Source organism: Arabidopsis lyrata, assembly GCF_000004255.2.
Source record: "Arabidopsis lyrata subsp. lyrata unplaced genomic scaffold ARALYscaffold_3, whole genome shotgun sequence".
Lineage (NCBI taxonomy): Eukaryota > Viridiplantae > Streptophyta > Magnoliopsida > Brassicales > Brassicaceae > Arabidopsis > Arabidopsis lyrata.
In genome coordinates, this window is record NW_003302553.1 from 7,972,988 (window position 1) to 7,995,621 (window position 22,634).

The 22,634-nt window shown below is 37.0% G+C and overlaps 8 protein-coding genes across 10 annotated transcripts; 3 read left to right on the forward strand and 5 right to left on the reverse strand.

The window, feature by feature from the left end:
* The first annotated feature begins 1,686 nt into the window (after positions 1-1,686).
* LOC9319207 lies at positions 1,687-2,716 on the forward strand. The gene has a single exon (XM_002883094.2). It carries the CDS (start codon positions 1,925-1,927, stop codon positions 2,510-2,512), a length of 588 nt encoding a protein of 195 aa, XP_002883140.1. The 5' UTR covers positions 1,687-1,924; the 3' UTR covers positions 2,513-2,716.
* A 1,416-nt stretch (positions 2,717-4,132) lies between these two features.
* Positions 4,133-4,960, reverse strand: LOC9319208 (oleosin 1). Its single transcript, XM_002885217.2, has one exon. The coding sequence runs from the start codon at positions 4,908-4,910 to the stop codon at positions 4,407-4,409; it is 504 nt and encodes a 167-aa protein (XP_002885263.2). The 5' UTR covers positions 4,911-4,960; the 3' UTR covers positions 4,133-4,406.
* Positions 4,961-5,076: 116 nt separating this feature from the next.
* Positions 5,077-6,591, reverse strand: LOC9321330 (single-stranded DNA-binding protein, mitochondrial). Its single transcript, XM_002885218.2, has 4 exons — positions 6,136-6,591; positions 5,767-5,993; positions 5,441-5,541; positions 5,077-5,337 (listed from the first exon to the last, which is right to left on the reverse strand). The coding sequence occupies exons 1-4, from the start codon at positions 6,397-6,399 to the stop codon at positions 5,258-5,260; spliced, it is 672 nt and encodes a 223-aa protein (XP_002885264.1). The 5' UTR covers positions 6,400-6,591; the 3' UTR covers positions 5,077-5,257.
* Positions 6,592-6,972: 381 nt separating this feature from the next.
* LOC9321331 (early nodulin-like protein 1) lies at positions 6,973-7,917 on the forward strand. Its single transcript, XM_021031613.1, has 2 exons — positions 6,973-7,259; positions 7,353-7,917. The coding sequence occupies exons 1-2, from the start codon at positions 7,073-7,075 to the stop codon at positions 7,748-7,750; spliced, it is 585 nt and encodes a 194-aa protein (XP_020887272.1). The 5' UTR covers positions 6,973-7,072; the 3' UTR covers positions 7,751-7,917.
* Positions 7,918-7,997: 80 nt separating this feature from the next.
* On the reverse strand, positions 7,998-11,849 carry LOC9319209 (DEAD-box ATP-dependent RNA helicase 51). Its single transcript, XM_021031611.1, has 13 exons — positions 11,750-11,849; positions 11,122-11,505; positions 10,824-11,009; positions 10,405-10,590; positions 9,957-10,040; positions 9,628-9,669; positions 9,478-9,546; positions 9,097-9,396; positions 8,959-8,997; positions 8,763-8,867; positions 8,622-8,690; positions 8,401-8,526; positions 7,998-8,312 (listed from the first exon to the last, which is right to left on the reverse strand). The coding sequence occupies exons 2-13, from the start codon at positions 11,476-11,478 to the stop codon at positions 8,166-8,168; spliced, it is 1,710 nt and encodes a 569-aa protein (XP_020887270.1). The 5' UTR covers positions 11,479-11,505; positions 11,750-11,849; the 3' UTR covers positions 7,998-8,165.
* A 372-nt stretch (positions 11,850-12,221) lies between these two features.
* Positions 12,222-16,703, reverse strand: LOC9321332 (nucleolin 2). Of its 3 annotated transcripts, XM_021031609.1 has the most exons (22): positions 16,546-16,703; positions 16,413-16,452; positions 16,071-16,237; positions 15,852-15,929; positions 15,626-15,715; positions 15,423-15,536; positions 15,246-15,329; positions 15,084-15,161; positions 14,908-14,997; positions 14,670-14,759; positions 14,490-14,582; positions 14,295-14,327; positions 14,110-14,220; positions 13,965-14,015; positions 13,753-13,838; positions 13,548-13,665; positions 13,380-13,459; positions 13,211-13,292; positions 13,005-13,096; positions 12,737-12,903; positions 12,599-12,706; positions 12,222-12,519 (listed from the first exon to the last, which is right to left on the reverse strand). In XM_021031609.1, exons 1-22 carry the CDS (start codon positions 16,576-16,578, stop codon positions 12,488-12,490), a joined length of 1,917 nt encoding a protein of 638 aa, XP_020887268.1. In that variant the 5' UTR covers positions 16,579-16,703; the 3' UTR covers positions 12,222-12,487. The 3 variants fall into 3 exon arrangements, with proteins under 3 accessions (XP_020887268.1, XP_020887267.1, XP_020887269.1); XM_021031608.1 differs by having other exon boundaries at positions 12,599-12,903; XM_021031610.1 differs by lacking the exon at positions 15,423-15,536 and having other exon boundaries at positions 12,599-12,903.
* Positions 16,704-17,485: 782 nt separating this feature from the next.
* Positions 17,486-20,369, forward strand: LOC9321333 (protein S-acyltransferase 11). Its single transcript, XM_021031434.1, has 5 exons — positions 17,486-17,920; positions 18,115-18,134; positions 18,678-18,900; positions 18,989-19,287; positions 19,600-20,369. The coding sequence occupies exons 1-5, from the start codon at positions 17,914-17,916 to the stop codon at positions 20,095-20,097; spliced, it is 1,047 nt and encodes a 348-aa protein (XP_020887093.1). The 5' UTR covers positions 17,486-17,913; the 3' UTR covers positions 20,098-20,369.
* A 5-nt stretch (positions 20,370-20,374) lies between these two features.
* Positions 20,375-22,569, reverse strand: LOC9319210 (uracil-DNA glycosylase, mitochondrial). The gene is made up of 7 exons (XM_021031435.1): positions 22,067-22,569; positions 21,713-21,942; positions 21,474-21,632; positions 21,341-21,371; positions 21,105-21,240; positions 20,883-20,966; positions 20,375-20,722 (listed from the first exon to the last, which is right to left on the reverse strand). Exons 1-7 carry the CDS (start codon positions 22,347-22,349, stop codon positions 20,656-20,658), a joined length of 990 nt encoding a protein of 329 aa, XP_020887094.1. The 5' UTR covers positions 22,350-22,569; the 3' UTR covers positions 20,375-20,655.
* Positions 22,570-22,634: the final 65 nt, after the last annotated feature.

Genomic DNA, 22,634 nt, shown 5'->3' on the forward strand with positions numbered 1-22,634 from the left:
TTAGAATCAAGTGGCTTTTTAGACTAAATGAGATTGAATTGATTATTGATGGTTATTGCTACATCGAATTAAAAGTGTTCATATATGATTCTTTATAAATGTGGTAACGGAAAAAGACGATACCTCGTAGTACAAAAATCTACACAAAAATTATTATACTCCCTCTGTTTCACAAAGAGTGTCGTTTTAGAATTTTGCACACAGATTAAGAAAACATTAAATTTTTTATTTTTTCTAAACAAAAACATCATTAACTATATATTTAAACACAATCTGCCCAATAGTAAAACAATCTGCAGAATACTAATAGTCATAAAACATAAAAAATCATTAAATTTTGTATTGAAAACCTAAAACGACACTCTTTATGAAACAAAAATAAAACCTTAAAACACACTCTTTGTGAAACGGAGAGAGTATTAAGTATTGCCTTGAGTAATTAGACAAACAATCGCACTATATATGTAGGAGTAAAACCGTAAAACTTCATACAAAACTATCGCAACAAAATATAAACGACGTCGACGATCGAGAGAGACCGAGTCAGATTTTTTTACAAAAGCAAAAACAAAAACCGAAATAGAAAACTAAGTGGGTCCCTTTACCGGTCACCGTCGCGTTGTGTTTGGTTGATGATGTTCAGTGACAAAGATCAAGTTGATGAGAAGCCAAATAGGTCCACTATCACTAACCCGACCCAACCAAAGCTAGCCCGACCCATTTCATCTTATTCTTCAATGTACTTAGACACGTGTTTCGCAACACGTAGAGGATAATGTAAGTCGTGATCATGAAACAGCACTTCGCAATTCTGACTAGGATTTAGGATATATACATCCGAAACACAATTACATTATGCACTTAAGTAATAACAAACTGAATAGAGCTCATATCTATAATTGTTTTTTTTAATTAACAAGCATGTTTTTCAGAATTGAAAAAACAAAAAAAAAAATCTTATTTATTTGGCAGATCCATACACGTAAATATGCATGTATTTAGCGTTTTTTTCCCTTAATCGCTAGGTATTTGGCAGTTAATTGCATGTAAAACTCTAGAAAAAATAAAGACCGCATCCAAACTTCTATTTAGTCGCGCATAACCTAACAAAGTCAAATTGGGTTTGGCTGAATCAGCCTGCTGCAATATCTAACTCCTAATTAATCAGCCTTATATGTGGTTCGAATTTCTATGGTATTGTTGATAATTATAAATGCTGACGCACGTTTGTGAATTTGTGACAACACACAAGAAAATAAATTATTGCATATCGGCCAACACCTAAATTTTGAGTGGGCTTTTCACCTCACTTGATTGCCTTGCTGCTATTTGCCCCACCACTAGTGCTCGATCGTATATACACGAACCAAAATAGAAAAGAAAAAGAAAACTTAAACTTTCCAAGCATGCAAAAATTAACAAATAGAAAAAAGAAAAAAAAATCCAAATATGATAAAATAAAAATGTTAAGGAGGAGCTGACGAATTTACAACAATAATCATTTTTCTAATAGAACTCATGTATTGAAACAAATAATATTTATGAAGAAATGAATTCAAACGCGTAAGAGTTTTTATCAAGATCGTTGATGCATGTCTCTCGCATGCTCGTTAGGTTTTATACACAAAACATAAACAAATAAATAGAATTCTATTATTCATTGATATGATATCATATTATATAACACAAGATCAATACAGAAAATCAAGAAAATGTCAAACACATTACACAATAAAAGATGTCAACGCAAAGGCTACCGAGTCATCCGGTAACCTAACACCCTTTTATATTAAGGGACCTACATTAACGCGTGCATTTATATAAATATACGTAACCCAACCATTTCATACAAGAGAGAGAATCGCATTAACAAAAAAACAAACGAATCTTTTTGAGTTTAAACCCTTTTTCACTAACCGGAGAAATGGAGAGATCAACGCCGGAACATGTCTCCTCCGCACACAAGCGCCTAAGTGTGAGCTTCCTCGTATCTCTCATGGTAAATTGTGCTAGACACGCAAGCAGAGTTTCCAAGAAGCTTAAACCTAAGACGAGTCGGAAGCAAACTCATCTCGAAGACTATCTCGAAAGCCCTAAGTCTAACGGAAACGGTGGCGAAGACGACAGAGGAGGAGGAAGGTTTGGATGGAGTCCCGCACGGACTTTTTCTCCGATGAGGGTGCGTCCTAAGGAGCTTTATACGACCTTGAGCAACAAGGCGATGACTATGGTTGGCCGGAAAAACAAAGCTTACAACGGTGGTCCGACGAAGAAGACGGCGGTGGAGATGGTGATAGAGGAGGATGAGGAGGAGTACGGCGTTTGGCAGAGGGAGATTTTGATGGGAGGAAAATGTGAGCCGTTGGATTACTCCGGCGTGATCTACTACGATTGTAGTGGACATCAGCTAAGAGAAGTGCCTCCAAGGTCGCCACGTGCCAGTTTGGTTCCGGAGCGCCAGACCCGTTCTTATGTCGGGTCACTGTTAAACCCGACCGGAAAAGAAATTTAAATTTTAGTTTGAGAATTTGATTGTTGTTTGAGGTGTCATCAGGCAAGTGGTAAGTTCTCTAGGAGCTTTGGTTGTTCCGTTGTTATTGGTAGAAGCATGCATATTATTGTGTAATTTATGTAGTATTTAATACGTTTGGCAAATTTAAAACTTTAGTAGTTAAAAAAAAAATCCGATATAATAAAGGCTAAGATTTCTTTCCCATTTCAACCGTTCATTACCATTCAAATGGATCATTAATTAGAGAAAGCGATTACATGTGGTTGAACTATATTTTTCCATTTATATATATGGAATAATTGAGAATTTGAATCCACTATGCGGTAAAAAGGTTCCAATGATGACCTTTAATTAGCCATGTTAATGATTACAAACGCCAAAATAATCGTTTTCAAAAATACATTAGACCAAATCAACGGTTGATGTTCAGCAAGTTTTGGTGTTGACTTGGCTTTTTTGTCTGGCTGGCTTTGACTACAAAATCAAAACACAAAGAAGTCAAAAAAAAAAAAAAAAAAGTAGGGGTGAAGAAGATTCCAACTGTCTTAGAATCTAATTAATTATATATGCTTAATGTCACATTAGATTTTTTTTCCGTAATGTAACGTTTGAGCTTGTAAATATGTAACCATTGTATGCGTATTCTGTGCCTCTTCAAAATCTCCAGTGACTGATTTTTCCAATGTTAATAAACTAGCTACAATAAATTGTCTCAGTTCATGCATCAATACACAGTGAGTCATAAATTAGCTACTATAAAGGGTAAACATTCGAATTAAGATTTTCTTAATGAAGTTTGGAATCTTTGAATTCTGTCAAACCAATTACCAGTGGACATAATTTAAGACTTTCCCTGAATAGGCTTTGTACCCAACATTTTACAATCCTTTTCTTTTGCATAATATTTATTCTAGGGATGTCATAAATTTGGATTCACTAGAAACATATTTGCACCCAACACCGTATTCTCTTTAGATTTCAGTACAATGTTAATACACAGATAGACAATTTTCATGTTCATAAACGTATAGATAGGGAGGGTTATTAACAGGGGCGGAGGCAATGCTTTAGTTAGGGGGTCAACTGACCCCAACAAAATTTAATTACCTTTATGTTTTTTGATAAAATGTTAAATTGATCCTACTGAAAATTTTACATTGACCCCTATAAATCTAACTTATGTCTATGTTTTATTTTAAAAGAAGCCCAAAACTAACATTTTTGAGTTAAAAATATATTTGATCATTTTAAATTGAACCCAAATCAATAATACAATAATTTAGACCAGGTAAACCTCTTAAAATCTGGGCTTACAATTATAGAAAAGTTGTTTGAGAAATACTATATTTTGTGATTTTTTGTTTTATAAAATTTTGACCCCAATAAAAATTGGTTATAGCTCCGCACTGGTTATTAAGTCATTGGTTTTAACAACAAAAGGTTCTTATTGGAACTTTTGTCAAACTTTGAACATGACTATTTCAAAAGAATAAAGAACATTTTCATTATTAGAAAAAGAACACAAAAAGGATGTAACATGTTCTTCCATATCGTCTGAAATAATCAACGAAGATACTTAAAAACGCGAACCTAGGTAGTTTAGTTATTTACTCTCATTGGTTCTTCGAAATTAATTATTCAAACATAACCGGAAGACATTTGATTATGTAAGTATCTCCCCAAAAATATATAGATAAAAAACTCGGAAACAAAATAAAATATTACAAGTCAAGATAACTCGATGTTCTTATACATAACTAGACATTCTTCTTCATCTTATAACGGAACAAAATAAGAAAATATAGTATAATACCATGAACCGTGTTCCTGCTCCATAAATCGTACCGCGATCGGTTAATACTACCCTGAACCAGACTATACCAACCGGTTCAGGTCAAGCACCAGGGGCCGCATCTTTAGCCCTGCCATGGAAGTAACCACCGTATTCTCTAGCGTAATCTTTGACGTGAGAGGCCGTGTCATAGATCCGACTACGTGCATAATCCATCTGATTCGATCCAACCGGGTGCATTCCCCGGAAATAGCGGTACGTCCACGACAGGACTGTCACCGTTCCGACCAGAAATCCAGAGACCGTTAAGAACCCGCCCACGAGGACAAAAACAGGAATCCATATCGGACTCGAGATGATGATCAATGGAAGAAACACAATGAAGCCGAGCACGGCGGCGGTGACGCTTACACCGAGGAGGAAGAGGAGGATTCCACTGGAGATAAAGAGAGCGAGGAAACCAAAGAGCTGCGAGGAGGTTGGAGAATGAGATCGGAGCTGATGGAAAACCGACGCGATGGGGCTGTTGCTAACAGTGGGGGTGGTGGTGGAGCTACCGTAGATGGGCCAATATTGGGCCTCGCCGCTAGAGAACCTTTCCGCCATTGTAGAGAGCTATTGTTGTTTTCGTGTGTGACAAAGAATAGAACGAGGAAGGGTAAAACAAATGGAGGACAGATTCAGCTTTGAGGTGGCATTCATGCAATGTTTGTAAACACGTGGAGATTGGTCTTGATTTTCACTTTGTTTAGAATCGAGATTTTGGTTTAGATTCGGTTTAATTTAAATCGTATTGGTTGGGTTTGGTTTAGTTTGGTTAGCCGAAAACAATGTAAAGGGCCAATGCCAATTGAAGAACGCTAAACCAAACCTTCAAGATACAAGAAGAGACAACAGAAGTGAAACTACAATAGCAAATTGTGTATCTTTATGACAATTTTGTATGTTAAAATTCAGTAGTAGCCAACGCCTCTAAGCTCAGCAGAACTTGGTTGCTGCATATCACCGGCTTTTCCCAAAAACACAACTCGGCCTGCAGGGAGAAAAAAACAGAGATCAAGATTTGATTGTTTCCCAATGAAATATGTAAGCAATGCTAAATCTTAGTAAAGAAATGGAGTTTTTGCCATTTGTACCGTTTCTACGAATTGCTACTTCTCTTATACGTCGAACCAAACCAGTGACTGGATCAGTGAAAATCTTCGTCTCCAGATTACCCTCCAAGTAGATAACTGTACTGTAAAATGAACACGAATCATGTTGTTCAATGACACATACACGAAAGCAAGCTACCATTTTGATTCTAGCAAGTAAGATTCGCCTAAAGTTTCATGCTTTTTCACCAATTCTTGATCGGAATCAGGCAGGATACATACATTTGATTCAGTATGTAAAAGATTGGTTCCTTATTCTATCATCACATAACATCAAATGCTAAATATGATCTCAGAAGAGAACTAACCCGGGTTCAACATTCTTCAACACAAGCTCTGCCAAGCGTTCAGGGTAAACAGAGACACGGTGCCACTGCACAGCAGACCGACTCGCATACTCTCTCGGATCTTCGTTAATAAGCGGTCTCCGGTTGTTCCTGATCCCACCGGTTCCTACAGAGAAGAGAGTGACTGTTCTACCACTCTTAAGCTTCTTCTGCAGAGGTAGCTGACCCACTTGCCCCACCAATATCGCCTAAATTTCGACAGAAATTAGTCAAAATTCTCACTAATAAACCTAATCCAGAACGAGAATCTAATGATATTCACAAAATGACTCAACAATGATCGATTCAAGAGTATGTGTATCAATTGGAAGTAGAATCTAAGATTTATACCTTGAAAATGCCAGAGTCAAGGCCATTTTCGAGTGGACGCTCTTCCATCACGCGTTCTTCTCCGGAAAATCGAGAAACTGGATCCGAAGCCTTGGGTTCAATGGGGGATTCAGTATCTGAGTTAGCAGATAACTCGTCAAAGTCGGAGTCTTCTCGGGAGGAGATGTTGTTGGTGCAGAAAGACATGGAAGATTGAGAAATTCTAGGGTTCGAGAGAAGAGATCGATAGAGTCTTCTCGAAAGCGTAGCCACTGAATTCGCCATTTTTTATGTTCACTGAGAATTTCAGATCGAATTGAACGAGAAATGTTGGAATCTGGGTTTAACGTCTTAAACCCTAAAGGTCTAAAGAGCGGAGAGAGTGATTGGAACATTTTGGGACAAAGTGCCTCAATTATTACAAATCTGATACTTTTTACCAAAATTTTATTAAATGACAATTTCAACCCCCAAGTTGAAATTGTCAATGAGAAGAAGAATATTGCTTTTTGTAGTCACCAAAAATATAACTCAAGACTCCTATGTATCCGTTAAGAAGCATTTTGATTCTAATAATAATTCTATTTTCACCACATTTTCTACTTTAGAATTCTTTCGGAAAACACATCGTCCACATAAAATTTGATAATTCAAAATAAGTAGCAAAAATATCCCACAAAATCTGATATTCCTCAACAACTTTTTTTTTTTGACAACTTTTCAAGTCATGTTGTTTTCGACAAAATATCTTTTTCATTCAAGAAATTAAAATACCAAGTCAAAGAGATATCCATTAATTATCCCTCAAGAAGTGGTCAACTCTAACAAATCTCCAAGTCTCACTCTTTTTAAACTCAAAACCTCAAGCACTCACAAGTCATTACAAACACAGAAAAAAAAAAACAATCTCTGTTACTTTGGTTGGAGCTCTCCCTTCATATCAAATCCAAAACAACAAATGGATTCATCGAAGAAGATCATTCTCGTTACGTTTATTGTATCATTTTACATGTTTTCATGTGTATCAAGCACTGAATTTGAAGTTGGAGGAGAAGATGGGTGGATCGTACCAAAGTCTAAGACTCTTGGAGATGCGTTTAACCAATGGGCTTCAGATAACCGGTTTAAAGTTGGCGACACTCTCCGTAAGTATATTGAACACTTTGTTATGCAGTTTTAACGTTTCATCTTTAAGATATATTAACTCTTTTGTGAGACTTCTGGATTTTTTGGTGAAGGTTTCAAGTACACGAAAGACTCAGTGTTAGTGGTGTCAGAAGAAGAGTACAAGAAATGCAAAGCGACCAAACCGCAACTCTACTCAAACAACGAAGACACTGTTTTCAAACTAGACCGACCCGGTTTGTTTTACTTCATCAGCGGTGTCTCTGGCCACTGCGAAAAGGGTCAGAAGATGATCGTAAAAGTTATGGAGACTGAGTCTTCCACAGAGTCTCCTCCTCCTTCATCTTCATCTTCATCTTCGTCATCATCATCATCACCACCATCATCATCTCTTCCGGCTTCAACTCCCAAGGCCAAGAAGAGCAATGCCTACAAAACCGCGGTCCAGTTCAGTAGTTCCGGTTTTGTTGTCTTTGCCGTTCTTGTTGTTTCAGTTTTTGGTTTGGTTTAGTTCCAGCGATTTTAGCTGAAGATTTTAGGTCGGTTAAGCGTTTTTGTTTTCTTTATTTCGATCACTGAATTTGGTTTCCGGTTAGACCGGTTTAGCTTCAATGAATATGTTTTCACTTTTCATGTAGTTCCTGTCACCTAATAAAGTTCTTTATGGTTTCTTATGCTCATTCCATTTCCATGTATATAAGTATTTATTATATGCAAACGATATCAACAATTCTCTTTTTTTTTTTTGACAGCCGATATCAACAATTCTTAAAAGATATAACCCATAGAACCGAAACATTGATAGTATGCCAAGTATATTATAAGAAACATTTCATTTAAATTAAACAAAACTTGGCGGTAATTAATTAAAAAACAAGTATCCTAAGGAGCAAAATAGTTCATAAGCCGATCGAGACACTTTATGCCTATTTAGGTGTGGACTTGCCATAGGGACTGTAAGGACTGAAGCCATTGCGACCTTGTTGCTTGGCCTTCCTCACCTTCCCAGCTCGACTTTCTATGTTCAGATTCACTTTAGGCGGCGCAGAGAAGCAGAACGATGCTGCAACCTCCTGTGACATTCAACGTCAAAACCCGAGATATCAGCTATCCCGTAAACAATATATTTAGAAGAACGTTTGTTGTTTTTGTTTCTTTTACCTGGAGATCAAGTCGGTGAACATTAAAGATATCTTTCAAAGAGTGTGAATTGTATGCTGAGATATAAGCCCGGTACGCATCCTTGGCTAACTTGTTCAGATTGTAGTCTTCGGCAACACATTTCTCCTGTGGGACAGAACAAGAAACACTGTTATTACAGCGAATCCAGTTGCAAATGGAAAGTTATCTAACCCACAACATCACTGAATCAGGACTCTTACCAGCTCAGATCTAACATTCATAAGCTTCCTCTCATTGAACTCAAGCTCTTTAACAGGTACTTTCGCAGCCTGAGAGTTAAATTACAAATTAAAACACACAAGTTGGTTAACCCACAAAAACAATTCAATAACCATTCTTACCTTCAGGTAGCGAATAAACTGGAGCTCTTCAGGAATCAAGACAAGCAATGCCTTTCCCTTTGCTCCCTCTCCACGGGCTGTTCGACCAACCCTATGGATATATTCCTGAAAACAACAGCACCAAAGAAATACCTAAGATACACATACAGAGCCACACGGATATAGAAAACAAACCAGGGGGAAGTGTTTGTTCTACCGTTGGCTTGTCTGGTGGATCATACTGAATAATCCAGTCCTACAGATAATAAAACTCGACACAATATGATTTCAATATAACCATTGAGTAAGTAAAAGCATTAAAAATCAACGCAAGAACATGAATGTGGAGACGTACCACTGAAGGAATATCGAGACCACGAGCAGCAACATCAGTACATAACAAGATACCTTTCTTTGCTTTCATGAAGTCAAAAAAGGTTTTAGTTCTTCTGTTCTGATCTAGGCCTCCATGGATATCACAGAAATCCACATTGCTTATTTTCATGATTTCAGCATGGAATTGTACCGACTTGCAAGTCGAGAAAAAGACCATAATCTTTTTATTTGGGTTCTTTTTCAAAAAGGTAATTAGAAGGATAAGTCTATTTTTGCTCGGAACAACACAATAGCCTTGCTCCAATCCTTCATTTGTCACCTAACAGTTTTGGAAACTTGTTAAGAAAAATCTCCATGATCACTAAATATCCTTTACCAGAGTATTTTATTTAATTCATACCTTGCGTCTGCCATCATCAACATCAACATGAACAGGGGATGTCAGTGACACCCGAGCAAGATCTTTAACCTGTAAGATTCACCAAGACAATGCATCATTGAAAGACAGAAAATACTAATAATGACAATACAACACCCAACAGAAATATACCTTAGAGGTCTGGGTAGCGGAGAATAACGCAGTTTGCCTAGTCTGCAGAAACATGGTCAGAACTCCAATCAGTGCAAAAGCCAAATACAGAGTGATGCCAGAAATTTTGGCGCATAAGTTGTGTTGGCATTTGAACAAACAAATTCCTACAAAACTACTTTGGTAGTGGATTCGGATGAGGAGAATATCAACACCAAAGAAAATTTACATGTTTGAATGTTTCTATATAAAAAAAAATGAAATCTCTGATACTGATAGGTTAGAATTCATCTAGTTTTCCCATATCTTTTTGGAGTAGACCTTAATTAAGACCCCAAAAGATGACTTACCTTTGGTAAAATCTTTAGAATCTTATTCATGTCTTCCTCAAAATTATCTTCCAGTATCCTATCAGCTTCATCAATCACAAGGCACTGCAATTTGTAGGGAATATAAAAAATGACAAACATTCATTAGAATCATCTATAGCATAAAGCTGTATTTACATTTCAACTATTAGTATTGCCACAGCTCAAGCTACAAACCTAAATAAACCATGGAATATGCGTGGATCACATCCGCAGTATTCCTTTTGTAATTCTAACATTGATACAACAGAAATGAATATAGCATAAGCTGCTGTCTACAGTTCAGATATTCATCTATGGCCTCCTTTGCTTAATATTGTTTGTTAATTGGCAATTATGGCCATGTGGCTCAACAGTATAGCTTTTAGCATCTGCTTCACACAAAGAAGACTAGATAGGACGCCAACTGTAACCATGGAAAAGACAGTACCTTCAAGTGTTTATAAATGAAAGCCTTTGTATTGTGAAGATGGTCAAGAAGACGCCCAGGAGTTGCTATCAACAAGTTTGACCCATTCGCAATGCGTTGTGCTTCCGACCTTCTGTTATTGCCACCAATAACCATGCCGACTGTCTGTGAATGATGCTTGAGTAACTCCTCTGCCACATTTTTTGTCTGAAATATCAAAATAGTACTGTGAAAACCGGAATGGAAGGCAGAATAACACACAACAATGTTCATACTTTACAAAACCAAGCAATAGCAATGATTCATCTACATGAAAGACGAGAACCCCACAGGTTTGATCTACCTAGCACATTACAAGAATTACAGGACACATCTACTCGAAATGAAAGTATGGTTGCTGCCAAGTTGAAATACCTTAGGTAGATAAAAAGGAAATTTACCTGGATAGCGAGTTCCCTTGTGGGGCAAATAACAATTACACCAGTCCCGTTGCGAGGAGAAAAATGATGTTTAAGCAGCAACTCTACAGCTGGTATGAGAAAAGCAAGAGTTTTACCAGAACCAGTCCTGGCAGCACCAAGAACATCCTTCCCCTCCAAAAGGGGCCGAATTGATCCAGCTTGAATCTGAATGATAGCAAATGATTAAGAGACTTAGAAACATACTCTGCCACAAGTCACAAGACCATGTTTTGCAAAATCCGGTTTTAACATCAGAAGAAGGTTCAAATTTACGTACTTGCGTCATGTACTGAAAGCCCATCTCCTTGATAGCTATAGAAGTTTGCTCAGATAAGTCCAGGGAGTCAAAAGTCTGATCAGTCATTATCCCTTTTCCGACAATCACGGGATTCTTCTCTTCTTCACCATCTTCCATTGCTTCCACCTCTTCTTCTTCCTCTTCCTCGGTTTTGCCTCTCCCTTGCAACTTCACATTCTTAACCTTCTTTTCACTCTTCTTCTGCTTTTCGTCTGCGTTTTCCTCTACACTGTGGGAATCTTCCTCCGGTTTTTGCTGCTCATTCTTCTTCCCACGGCTCCTCTTCCTTACCCTCTTCTTCAGCTCTTCAACGGATGTCTTGTCCGATTCAACCATGTTTCCTCTTTCTCAAACCAATCAATTCTGCAGTAAAATTACAGAAATCTATGAATAGAAAAACAACAAATTTGAGAGTAAACAGAGCAATACCAAAGAAAAACCCTAACTTTTCGATTCTCAAATCCAAAAATTTACGATTATATACAAAGCAATCTAGGTAAAGTTTCTCGGAGCCGTGTATTGCAACTCGATTTCATTTAGGATACAGACATTCGAAAAGGAACAAACAATTGAAGAGAACCCGTAATTAAAAAAAAAAAAAACTTACTTTTAGAAACGAAGCCACTTGAAGGATGCGAGAGAGCTCAGAGAATCGAAGAAATTTGCTTTTGAAGAAGTTGAGAGAGTGATAACGCGGCGCGGAGACAAGGTTTTAGGGTTTAACAAGAAGTTGTAACCTTTTATTTATTTATTAAATTCATTATATTCCTGATTTAGTAATTCGTATAAAGTCGGCAAATAATCTTATAAGTTATAAATGAGTCTGTACTTGTATAAAATGCGCAAAATTTAGATTTGTTTTTATTTTATGATGTGTTTTCCATTTTTATCAGTAATAATTTTTTTTAAAAGTAATTGATTCTTTGCGCTCAAGAATTAGTCTCAATGATTATTATTTTGAAATGTATCTTAACCAAATTCCTAACATTTTCTCAAACACGTGATCTGTCCAGAAAGTGTTAGTCAAAACTTTGGCAAGGGCAATGGAACATACAGAGAATGATACAAGAGATTTTAAATTGTGTAAAAGCCCTACTCTAAGCAGGGCTGATAGCAGTGAACCATTAATGAAGTTAAGGGATTTGTTCCAAAATTTGAGCAGCAAAGTAAAGTGCTCTTAAGTTTAAGAAAAAAACCAACACAAAATATCTTGAGAAGAGTACAACTCCATCACATAAAGCTTAATGCTTTTCTCAATAGAAAACAAAAGAAACTAGGCCAAAAAAGCTACTATAAGATAGAACAAGAGACAAGAGCCCTCTCCAACAAAAAAAAAAAGCTTCTTCTAGTCTTCATCTTTAAAGACCGTCTTCTTCCCTGCAAGACCATACAAAACACAAGTTTATAACAACACTAATTCTAAGAAAAGGGGAAGAGGAGAGAAGAAGAAACAAACCTAGAGCTGATTCAATTACACTTGGTTTGCTGGGTCCTCTTCCACGCGTACTGAAACGGCCACGAGGTGCTCCTCTATCTGAGGAACGGCCACGAGGTGCTCCTCTATCTGAGGAACGGCCACGAGGTGCTCCTCTATCTGAGTAACGTCCACGAGGTGCTCTACCAGGTGCTCTGTTTGAGGAACGCCCCTCATCACTATCTCTTGGTCTAGACTCTTCCACATGTATGTTCCATCCTCCAATTTCACTTCCCCTCAGTTGCAACGCCTCATCGAATCCACTCGTCAAATCTATGTAGGCCAACCTGAAAGAATAACAAGAAAACTTCAATGACCATCTTTATCATCATCATCATTATCATTCACAACGCAGGAAAGAAAAAAAAAAAGAAGAAGAGTTACAAACCCCCTGCAAGCACCAGTCTCACGATCTGTTGGAACATGAACCCTTGTCACCTCTCCGCAGTTACTAAAAAGACTTCTCAACTCTTTCTTGATCTGATCATGATCACAAAATATTTTTAATGGTTTGAATCAGAGATTTATTTACACAAATAGCTATTATAACATATGTAATATTGGTTTAAAGAAAGTTGAGGACAAGAATTTTACTTCATCTTCGCCAAGAGAAGAATTGAATCCTCTAACAAAAATCGTTCGACTTTGGCTTCCTTCTCCTTTGCGACCAGGATTGCTGCATATAGTCCAACAAAAACCGATATTAGCCTGGAAACAAACATACATAATCACAACATGCTCATATGGCAAAGTAAGAAAGTACCTGTTTCGTTGACCCCTCTCGTTAGCAAGATCAAGCCGAACATCGCGCCCTAGTAACATTTTACCGTTCAGTTCCAATGCCTGCATTCAAAACATTCAAAATGAATCCAATCATCATCGTAATTTCAATACCACTTCCATGATTCCAAAATAACAAATATGAAGTTACCTTCTGAGCTTCTTCTGGAGAAGCAAATTCAACATGCCCATATCCCTTAAATGTCCCATCATCATATGAAGAAAATCTAACATCAACAACTTCACCAGCTTCTTTGAAGAAATTCTCTCTGTATATTGGGTTATAAATATCATACAACCAACATTTTATACGAAGAACCAGAGAAAATGTTATGAAAAAATGTCATTATGCTTACATGTCAGATCTCTTAATTTGAAAGGAAAGATTTCCAGCAAATAGCGTCTTTGATCCTCCCTGAGTCTCAGTAGTTGGTGTCTTTGGCTGTAATATATATATACATAAAACGTTATAACCAAAAAGACATTATATAAAACGTGATAAATAACAACAATAATCATGACTAAGGAATAAATTCGTAACAAAATTTTACTGGATAGAGTCTTTTACCTGCTTTGCATTTGATTTCTGCTCTGCATCCACCATTTCAATATCAGAGTCCTGAAAAGATTAGAACAAAAATTATTATCAAACATTCTATAGTGAACTATTCTTCCTAGGGGAAAGCACAGAAAGGAAGTAACATTATTGGTACCTTTTTCTTTGGGGTCACTTTCTCTTCTTTACTCTCCTCCTTATCAGATTCATCACTAGATTCCTCACTAGAGCTTTCTTTTTTAGATGTTTTTGTTAATGAAACTTTAGCCTGCAAAAACAGTTTAATTGTCACTTCTGCAGCATAAACCTAATAAAAACAGCTCGGAGGAAGAAGATAACTACCTTCTTTGTAGGAGGTTTTTCATCATCACTTTCCTACAAGTGAGAAAATAATATGGAATATTAATTGTTTAGAATATATAAACCTATCACAAATCATTAAGAAGATCCAATCTTAAGAAAAAAAAAATTAAAAGACACTAAATAATCATGTTTTAATTAGTATATATGAAGATCGGAAATTGTTTCAAAACAAACCTCCTCATCAGAATCTTCCTCTGAGGATGATGAATCTTTTGCAGCTGGTTTGATATTCTTAACAACTGTTGGCTTAATGGCAGGTGTGAGCTCCTAATTATGTTTGATAAAAAACGAATCTCAAAGTAAGTATATAATTTTACTTTAACATTGGGCTAACATGTATAACGCAAGTCTTACCTCGTCCGAAGAAGATTCCTCCTCTGATGAACTGCTATCTGCTTTGGTATTCTTAAGGGCTGCGGGTTGCTTCTTCGCAGGGGCAGATTCCTAGTATGTTTTATAAAAATAAAAAATTGAAAATCAAACAGATAAAGCATATGGAATTCCTAATTATGTTTTATACAAAAAAAAATTCCAAAATAAACATATGGAATTCCTGCAACCTTAAGCTAACAAGTAAACCTAAAATGTTTACCTCGTCAGATGAAGATCCATCATCTGATGAACTGCTGTCTGCCTTGGCATCCTTAAGAACTGTTGTTGTCTGCTTCTTCACAGCGGTTTCCTGATAAAATTTTATCAAACACAAATTTCAGATTAAGCTTATGACATTCCTTTAACATTGAGCTAACATGTAAAGATGCAACATACCTCATCTGAAGAAGATTCACCCTCAGATGAACTGTCTTTCTTAACAATTGTAGGTTCCTTCTTTTCAGGGGCGGGTTCCTAATCATGTTTTTTTTATAAAAAATTAAGCATATGATATTATGTTGTAACATTGAGCTAACATGTGTAATGCGCAACTCATACCTCGTCCGAAGAAGATCCATCATCAGATGAACTGCTTTCTGCCTTGGCCTTCTCTGGTGGTTGCTTCTTCACAGGGGCAGTTTCCTAATATTGTTTTACCAAAAACACAAATTGCAAAGTAAGCTTACGAGATTCCTCTAAGCTTGAGCTAACGTGTAATGATGAAGCAACTCATACCTCGTCTGAAGAAGAATCATCATCAGATGAACTGCTCTCTACCTTGTCTTTCTTAATAGGTTCTGGTTGCTTCTCAAGGACTGCTGCTGGTTGCTTCTTCACAGGGGCAGTTTCCTAATATTTACCAAATACACAAATTGCAAAGTAAGCTTACGAGATTCCTCTAAGCTTAAGCTAACATGTAATGAATAAGTAACTCATACCTCGTCTGAAGAAGAATCATCATCAGATGAGCTGCTCTCTTCCTTGTCTTTCTTAATAGTTTCTGGTTGCTTCTTCACAGGCGCAGGTTCCTATATATATATATATATATATATATATATATATATATATATATATATATATATATATATATGTAACAAATCAATTTCAAAGATAACATGTGGCATTGCTTTAACATTGAGAGAATATTTATGACGCAATTCCTACCTCATCCGAAGAAGAGTCATCAGAAGAAGAGTCACCCTTCTGCTTAGAAGGAGGTTCCTTTGCAAGGACTGTCTTAGTCTATAAAAATAAAATTAAAGGGACAAAATATGAGTATAGACAGAACATAGTACAAAATTTTAACTAGACGTAACTAAATTTTGTCACTTTTTTTTGTCACATTGCTCTAAACAAATTAAACAACTGAGATTGAAGTTATACCTTCTGATCATCCTCAGAATCAGAAGAAGCTGATGAGTCAGAACTGCTACTCTCTACCTTCTTCGGTACCGTTTTCTCAGATTTCTCCTTCTGAACAGCATCAATCAACTCTTTCTTCTGTTTCTTCGGAACTTGGATGTCCAAATCCTGTTCCGCATCTCTCTTACCTAACACAAACAAATTCAAAACAGAACAGAGTGTTGAGAACCTAGTTCTTGACAAGACATAAACAAACTAATTACAACACTCTCGTTCAACACAGTATAAAACACTCCTTCAATTAACAGCAAAATTCCCAAATCGTCCAAAGATATAATCACACAAAGTCAAATAAAATCGAACCTTTCTTGAGTGGCTTTGTCATTGAAGCAGGTGATTCAACCTAGAAAACCAAAAGTAAAAAAACAGAGTTTTATCTTCACAAACAAAACAGAGTAATAAGAAGAAGAAGAAGAAGATGGAGAAAGATGACTACTTTGGTGGCGGATTTTTTGCTAGACTTGCCCATGGATTCCGATCACAAACGAGACTGGTGTAGCTAGGTTTACGAGAAGCTTGAAAGGTTTTCGCGTTTAGGGTTTTTACTTTTTACGGGAGATTTGTAATTTATAGATAGAGAGATCTTTGGGTCTGATTTTTGGGCAATGAAGAGTCGGTCTCTTTATTTTGTTTTTCCTTTTTTTTTCTTTATACGTGAAACTTAATCTATACCGTCCACGTCACAAGCGATTTGATAACTTACCATTTATTTTGATTTGCTAGACACTTGACTCACAAGTTTTATCAAATTTACATGTGTCAAATTTTTTTATTTTTTATTTTTTATTTACACGAGTTAAAATAATATTAAAAAGAAAAAATTCCCGAAAAGTTAAAATATTTTCTCCTCCAACTTTTTTCGTTTCCACATAAAATCTCTAAATTAAAAAATTTTCTCAATCAAAACTTTCAACCTTTTTTGTTCCCAATTAAAACCTCCAACTAATTAATTTTCTCTAAGAAAACTTTTAAGTCGTCAAACTTAAACCTGATCAATAGTTGACCAATGATTGCTGATAATTTCGTTCGGAATAGTTGATAGTCGTTGACGACATCTATTTTTCATTTATTTAATTTCCAAAATTTTGTATGAACCCTAAAAATTAGAAAAAAATGTATTATAGGGTTCGTAATTAATATTTTCATCTTTTCTATTGTAACTAACACATGTGAATTTTGAAAGGAAAACATGTTGTTAAAAGCCGTTTACCGTTAGTTAATCATTGATCAAGCACAAATTTGATGACTTAGATATTTTTAGATAAAATTAATTAGTTGGAGGTTTTATATGGAAACCGAAAAAGTTTGAGGTTTTAGTTGGAAAAGTGTTTTAATTTGGAGTTTTTTTTTGTTATAGGGGGACCAAAAATAAGAATAAAATAATGGGAGAGATATGCAAATAATAAGAATTAATCATTTTTTCACCGCTGTGTTCAAAGCTTCTTCTCTTCTTCCTTACGTCCGATCAAAATTTGCCGGTGTTTACTGTTGCAATCGCCGTCGTCAACGGTGGGTTTCGGTAGATTGATTTATAGAATTAGAGGGATAAAAGAGAGGAGATTTTTGAATTTCTTTCTGATGCATATCTGTGAATATTAAAGACGGTCAACGCAAATTACTTGTGAAGAATCGGATGCTTTGTGTCGTGGTCAAGCTATTTCGGATTAATCTGACAAAAATCTGTCAGATCTTTGTGTAAAGATAGTAGCTTTCAGGGAGCTAATAGTTCTGTTCGGTGCCCAAGATTAGAGATTTCGAATGTTTTGACGGATGATTCAGCGAGACGTGTTTCATCGATTAGCAGATGATTGGTGGGGTTTCTTCTGAAATTGATACGTATTCTATTGGTTTAGGATATTCAAAGCTAGAGGAAAACAAGTTTTTGGTTGATTCGTTTGATTTCATTTCAATAAAGAAGAGCTTTTGGGTTTTCTTTGAGTTGGTGATTGTTAACTTTCATCAATCTTCTGGGATTTCTGAAGAAACCTTGTTTTCTTGTATCCAGATATGGAAGAGTCTTCCCAGGTTAGTGGATCCTTCTCTCTCTCACCATTCTTCACTTCATAATCTAAAAGATTTCATCTTGTTATGCCTTAGTGTGTGAATTCAATCTTGGAATTATTGGCCAGTTTGTGCTCACAGTGTGGGTTTTGGAAAAGCTTATGAATGTCAATAGGGTCTTGTCAACTAGTTGCAGATTATAAGATTGGCAAAGAAAGAAATTTTTATCAAATCTGGCATTATATATGTGATGCAAATCCTTTTTTCTGGGACTTTCTTTTGTCATAATACTTGCTTAATGAATGGTGAAGAAAGGGAACGTTTTAACTTCTCAATCATCGGTATCTGATAGAGAAATGTTCAGAGAACATAATATGATAATACAGTTTAGGCAATCATGCAGTTGGATTGTGTTAGTGTTAGTGTCAGTGTTTACACACTGTGGTCATCTGATAGTAGAGTGACCCTTTCATACTGGGACTGTTCTCTTGCAGTATAGGTTTAAAAGAGATAACTGTGATATAGCAATAGGTCTTAACGTTTTTAACTGTTTGCTTTTTTCTCTAGGGGAGTTTTGTTACAACCATAAATGAGGATTATGAAGCAATTTGTTGGGGCTGTGGGCTAAACCTTGTTCTTCCATCATATGCACCTGTTTTCAAGTGTGGATGGTGTGGTGCAATCACGAATCAGAATCCAGTCAGACCTGAAACCAAAAGCTTTGGGTTGAGACGTATCCGTGACCGGTGTTTTGTCGTTATTCTTGCAGTTTTTATGCTCTTTGTGATATGTAAGTCCCTCTACATAAGTATAACATAATTTTGAAAATTGAATTTCCCGTCCCCTGTTAAATTCTCTTTTGGAAAAAAAAACTTCAGGTGGTGGGATTTGGGCTGCGTATCCCGTCTTGTTTTCGATCAGCTTGGCTTGTGGAATTTTCCATTCTGTTACAACAGCGTGTCTGGCGATATCAACGCTTTCAACATTTATTCTTGTTGCTTTTAAATGCGCCGGGAAGCCAACAAATATTCTTTATGGAACCCACCCTGGAGTAGGGAATGGCGGACTTAACAACTATACATTTTGTAACTACTGCTCCAAACCCAAGTCTCCTAGAACCCATCACTGCCGCACGTGTGGCATGTGTGTATTGGACATGGATCACCATTGCCCCTTTGTAAGTCTCATGGCTTTTTCAGGTTTCTCTTTAGTTATTACATGTATCTTTTTTACATAAAGGGCTAAATAAAGAGTGGCTTTTTGAGTGTACGTTGTGTGGTAATATAGATGATTAGTTTTCGCATTTAGCGTTTACATAAATCACATAGACTTGTACCTTGTTTATCATTCCATCTCATAAACCCTCTAATCTTCCCCAATCAAGAGTCCTTGGATACTAGACTTGTTTGTCAATACCGTAAATATCAGTGTTCTTATTTACTGGTTAAGGACTTAAACGCTAATGAGTCTCCTTGTGTTGTATTTGCAGATTGGGAACTGTGTTGGTGCGGGTAATCATAAACACTTCATAGCATTCCTTATCTCAGCCGTCACTAGCACAATCTATGCTGCTGTTATGTGTGTGTATTCCTTGATTCATATCTTGCCACCTATGGAAAATGGAGCTGCATATGCATCCGATGTGGCCCATGTGGCTCATGGTAATAGTTTTTCGATTCTGAGAGTGGTGAAGAATATATTTCTTACTTACATAGCCAACGCTGTCTTCATCTCTGTTCGAAGCCTTGTTCTAGTCTATCTCTTTGTGGCGAGTGTTTCTGTGGCGATTGGGCTAAGTGTTTTGCTGTGGCAACAGCTTAGCTATATCTATGAAGGCAAGACTTACTTAAGCCATTTAAGTTCTCAAGGAACAGAAGAAGATGGTGAAAAGAGCTGCCGGAATCTTTTGACTTTTTTCGGGTGTCCACATTCAATTGAAAGGCACTTGCCAACCATAAGGAACTTGAGGAAGAGACATAAGACATGAGAAGAAGAAGAATAGAATGTGAGCCAAATATGTTTTTTTCTGTTTCCTCCTACGTTTGGGAGCTTGTTGTGGTCAATTCAGAAACATTCATCATACTTGGAGCTAACAGGTAATGCAGATTAGCAAAGTTTGTACCTCATTTGTGAAAATTCATGATCATAGAATATAGGAGCAACTGCTCCTGTAAATTTTGTTTCAAGATTGTAAATTTGTTGTTTCCCTGACATGCCTTTGAACTCAAGAATAACATTATCAAAGGGGTTCCATACAAATATCCTTTTAGCTCTCGCCTTGATAATCGAACTTTCCATACAAATTTAATACACCATTGTTCTTGAAAACTACAAAATGAAGACACAGTTTGCCACTACTGAGCCATACTCAGATCCAACTACTTCAACAGCCTATGCTAGGGTTCCGTGATAACACAGTTCACAAAAAAAGGGCATTACAACTGTTAAGAACTTCAAACTTTCTTCACCAAAAAGGACTGCAAAAAACGCTAGGCTTAGGAGAAAAATCACACTTCTTCTTGGCCTTGAGACTACGGTTAACAAGTTAAAGTTGCCAGTCTATGGGAGGAATCCCCATTTGCTCGAGAAGCTGGTTTGCGCGAGAGAAATGCCTGTCCATAGGTGGAACATTACTGTTAAACTCAGCAGTTGGGACAAAATAAGCACAACACGCAGATAATTGCAGGTCATGTCAGACTCACGGAAACAGTGGTTACATTATGCAAGTGAATAGGTAGGAGGGAAAAAAAGGTTTACTAGAGTTGAGCTAACCTGCAGTTAAAGAAGCCTCTATTCGCCGACAAACCAGATGGATGAGCTGCTGTGAGTATATGATGTTTAGTCGCATCTATCAACCTGTATTCATACAAGATAAAAACAATGAACATGCATAGGCTGCAAAATCTGCAAGTCTAAGAGGTTCTAGTGTTTTGGAAGTTAAAATGAGAATTTCAGTTACTAATCTTCGTATCACATTCAGAAAACCAAACATACTTGGATTTCTCTTGAGCGTATCTTCCCCAGAGAAGAAAAACAACACCTTCCTTCTGCTGTGAGATGCTTTGGATAACAGCATCAGTGAATTGTTCCCATCCTTTCTTTGCATGTGAATTAGGCTGTTTACTCCGTACTGAATTAGAAAGTAAGATAACCAACATATTTGTGAGAAGAACTGCAGGATTTTGACAGTTTTATACATATTAGGTCGTCGCACGATAAGAGACATTTACCTGTAAGAACAGCATTCAGCAGCAAGACACCCTAAAAAGGAAATTCAAAAGTGAATTGCTTGATCTTCTCCAAGTAAACTAAGAATTGATGACACAAATAAGAAGAGAGAGATCATAAAGAAACTCCATTTACCTGCACAGCCCATTTCTGTAGATTACCGTGACGTGGGATAGAACAGCCAACATCTTTGTGAAGCTCCTTAAATATGTTCAACAGACTAGAAGGAAGCTTTTCTCCTTCAGGTACAGAGAAGGACAAACCCATAGCTTGACCAGGTCCATGATAAGGATCCTAAATCAAACAGAGTAAAAACTTGTAAAAAACAGAATCCAGAAAAAGAAACTAGTGTTCATTCCAAATGTTGTATGTACCTGTCCGATAATGACAGTCTTAACTCGATCAAAAGGAGTTGTATTAAGGGCATTGAAAATCAAGTGTTGCGGTGGATAAATCGGAGGGCTTTTACTGTCAGCGATGATCTCACGTTCAAGGAAATCAGAAAGGGTTTTGGCGTAAGGTTTATGCAATTCCCCAGGAAGAGCTTTAAGCCACGATTCTTCCACTAAGAGCTCACTCAATGGCACGTAGCAGCCTCCTTCAGCTGTAATTTTCCATCTCAAAATCAATCATAATGGTAAAACCCAAAAAGCTTTCTCATTGCCCAGATCGCAGATTCTCTTACAGAGACTGTAAATCAACTAAAGGAAGGGAAAGAAAAAACAAACCTTTCGCTTTTGTGACCTTCTCGGAGCAGACGGCGAGGTTACGCTTGGATTTGGCGACGAACTTGTTGAACTCGGCGCGAGCGACCTGTTCAGGTGTAAGGCCAGATGAGTCATCGGCGACGGAAGTGGTTACGGTTACACGAGGCGGCGAGTTTGCTGCAGAAACCAAACCACGGGATCCTCCGGCGACGGAGACGGCGGGGAAAGAGGAGGAAGAAGGGGAAGCTTTGAGGCGTTTGGCAGGTTGAAAAAAATCCATTAGGGTTTTAGATGACGAAGCCATTTCCGATTCAGAAGTATATCAGTAGTCACTACGAAGACGAGATCCCAATTTTTTACTTTCTTATCAAATTCATTTAATATTTCCGAGAAAAGTTTCAGAGAAGAGAAGAGATAAATGGCGGGAACAACGGTGGTACAGGCCCGGTTAAGGTATCTTTTCAAGCCGGTTCAAACCGGTTAAAAGACCAATCGCACACACAGTGTACTCCAGTTTCTACAGGATTCATTTCACCTTTTAAGGAACGAGTTTAGTAGTTCTGTAACTTCTGTTGAGAAAAACATAAGC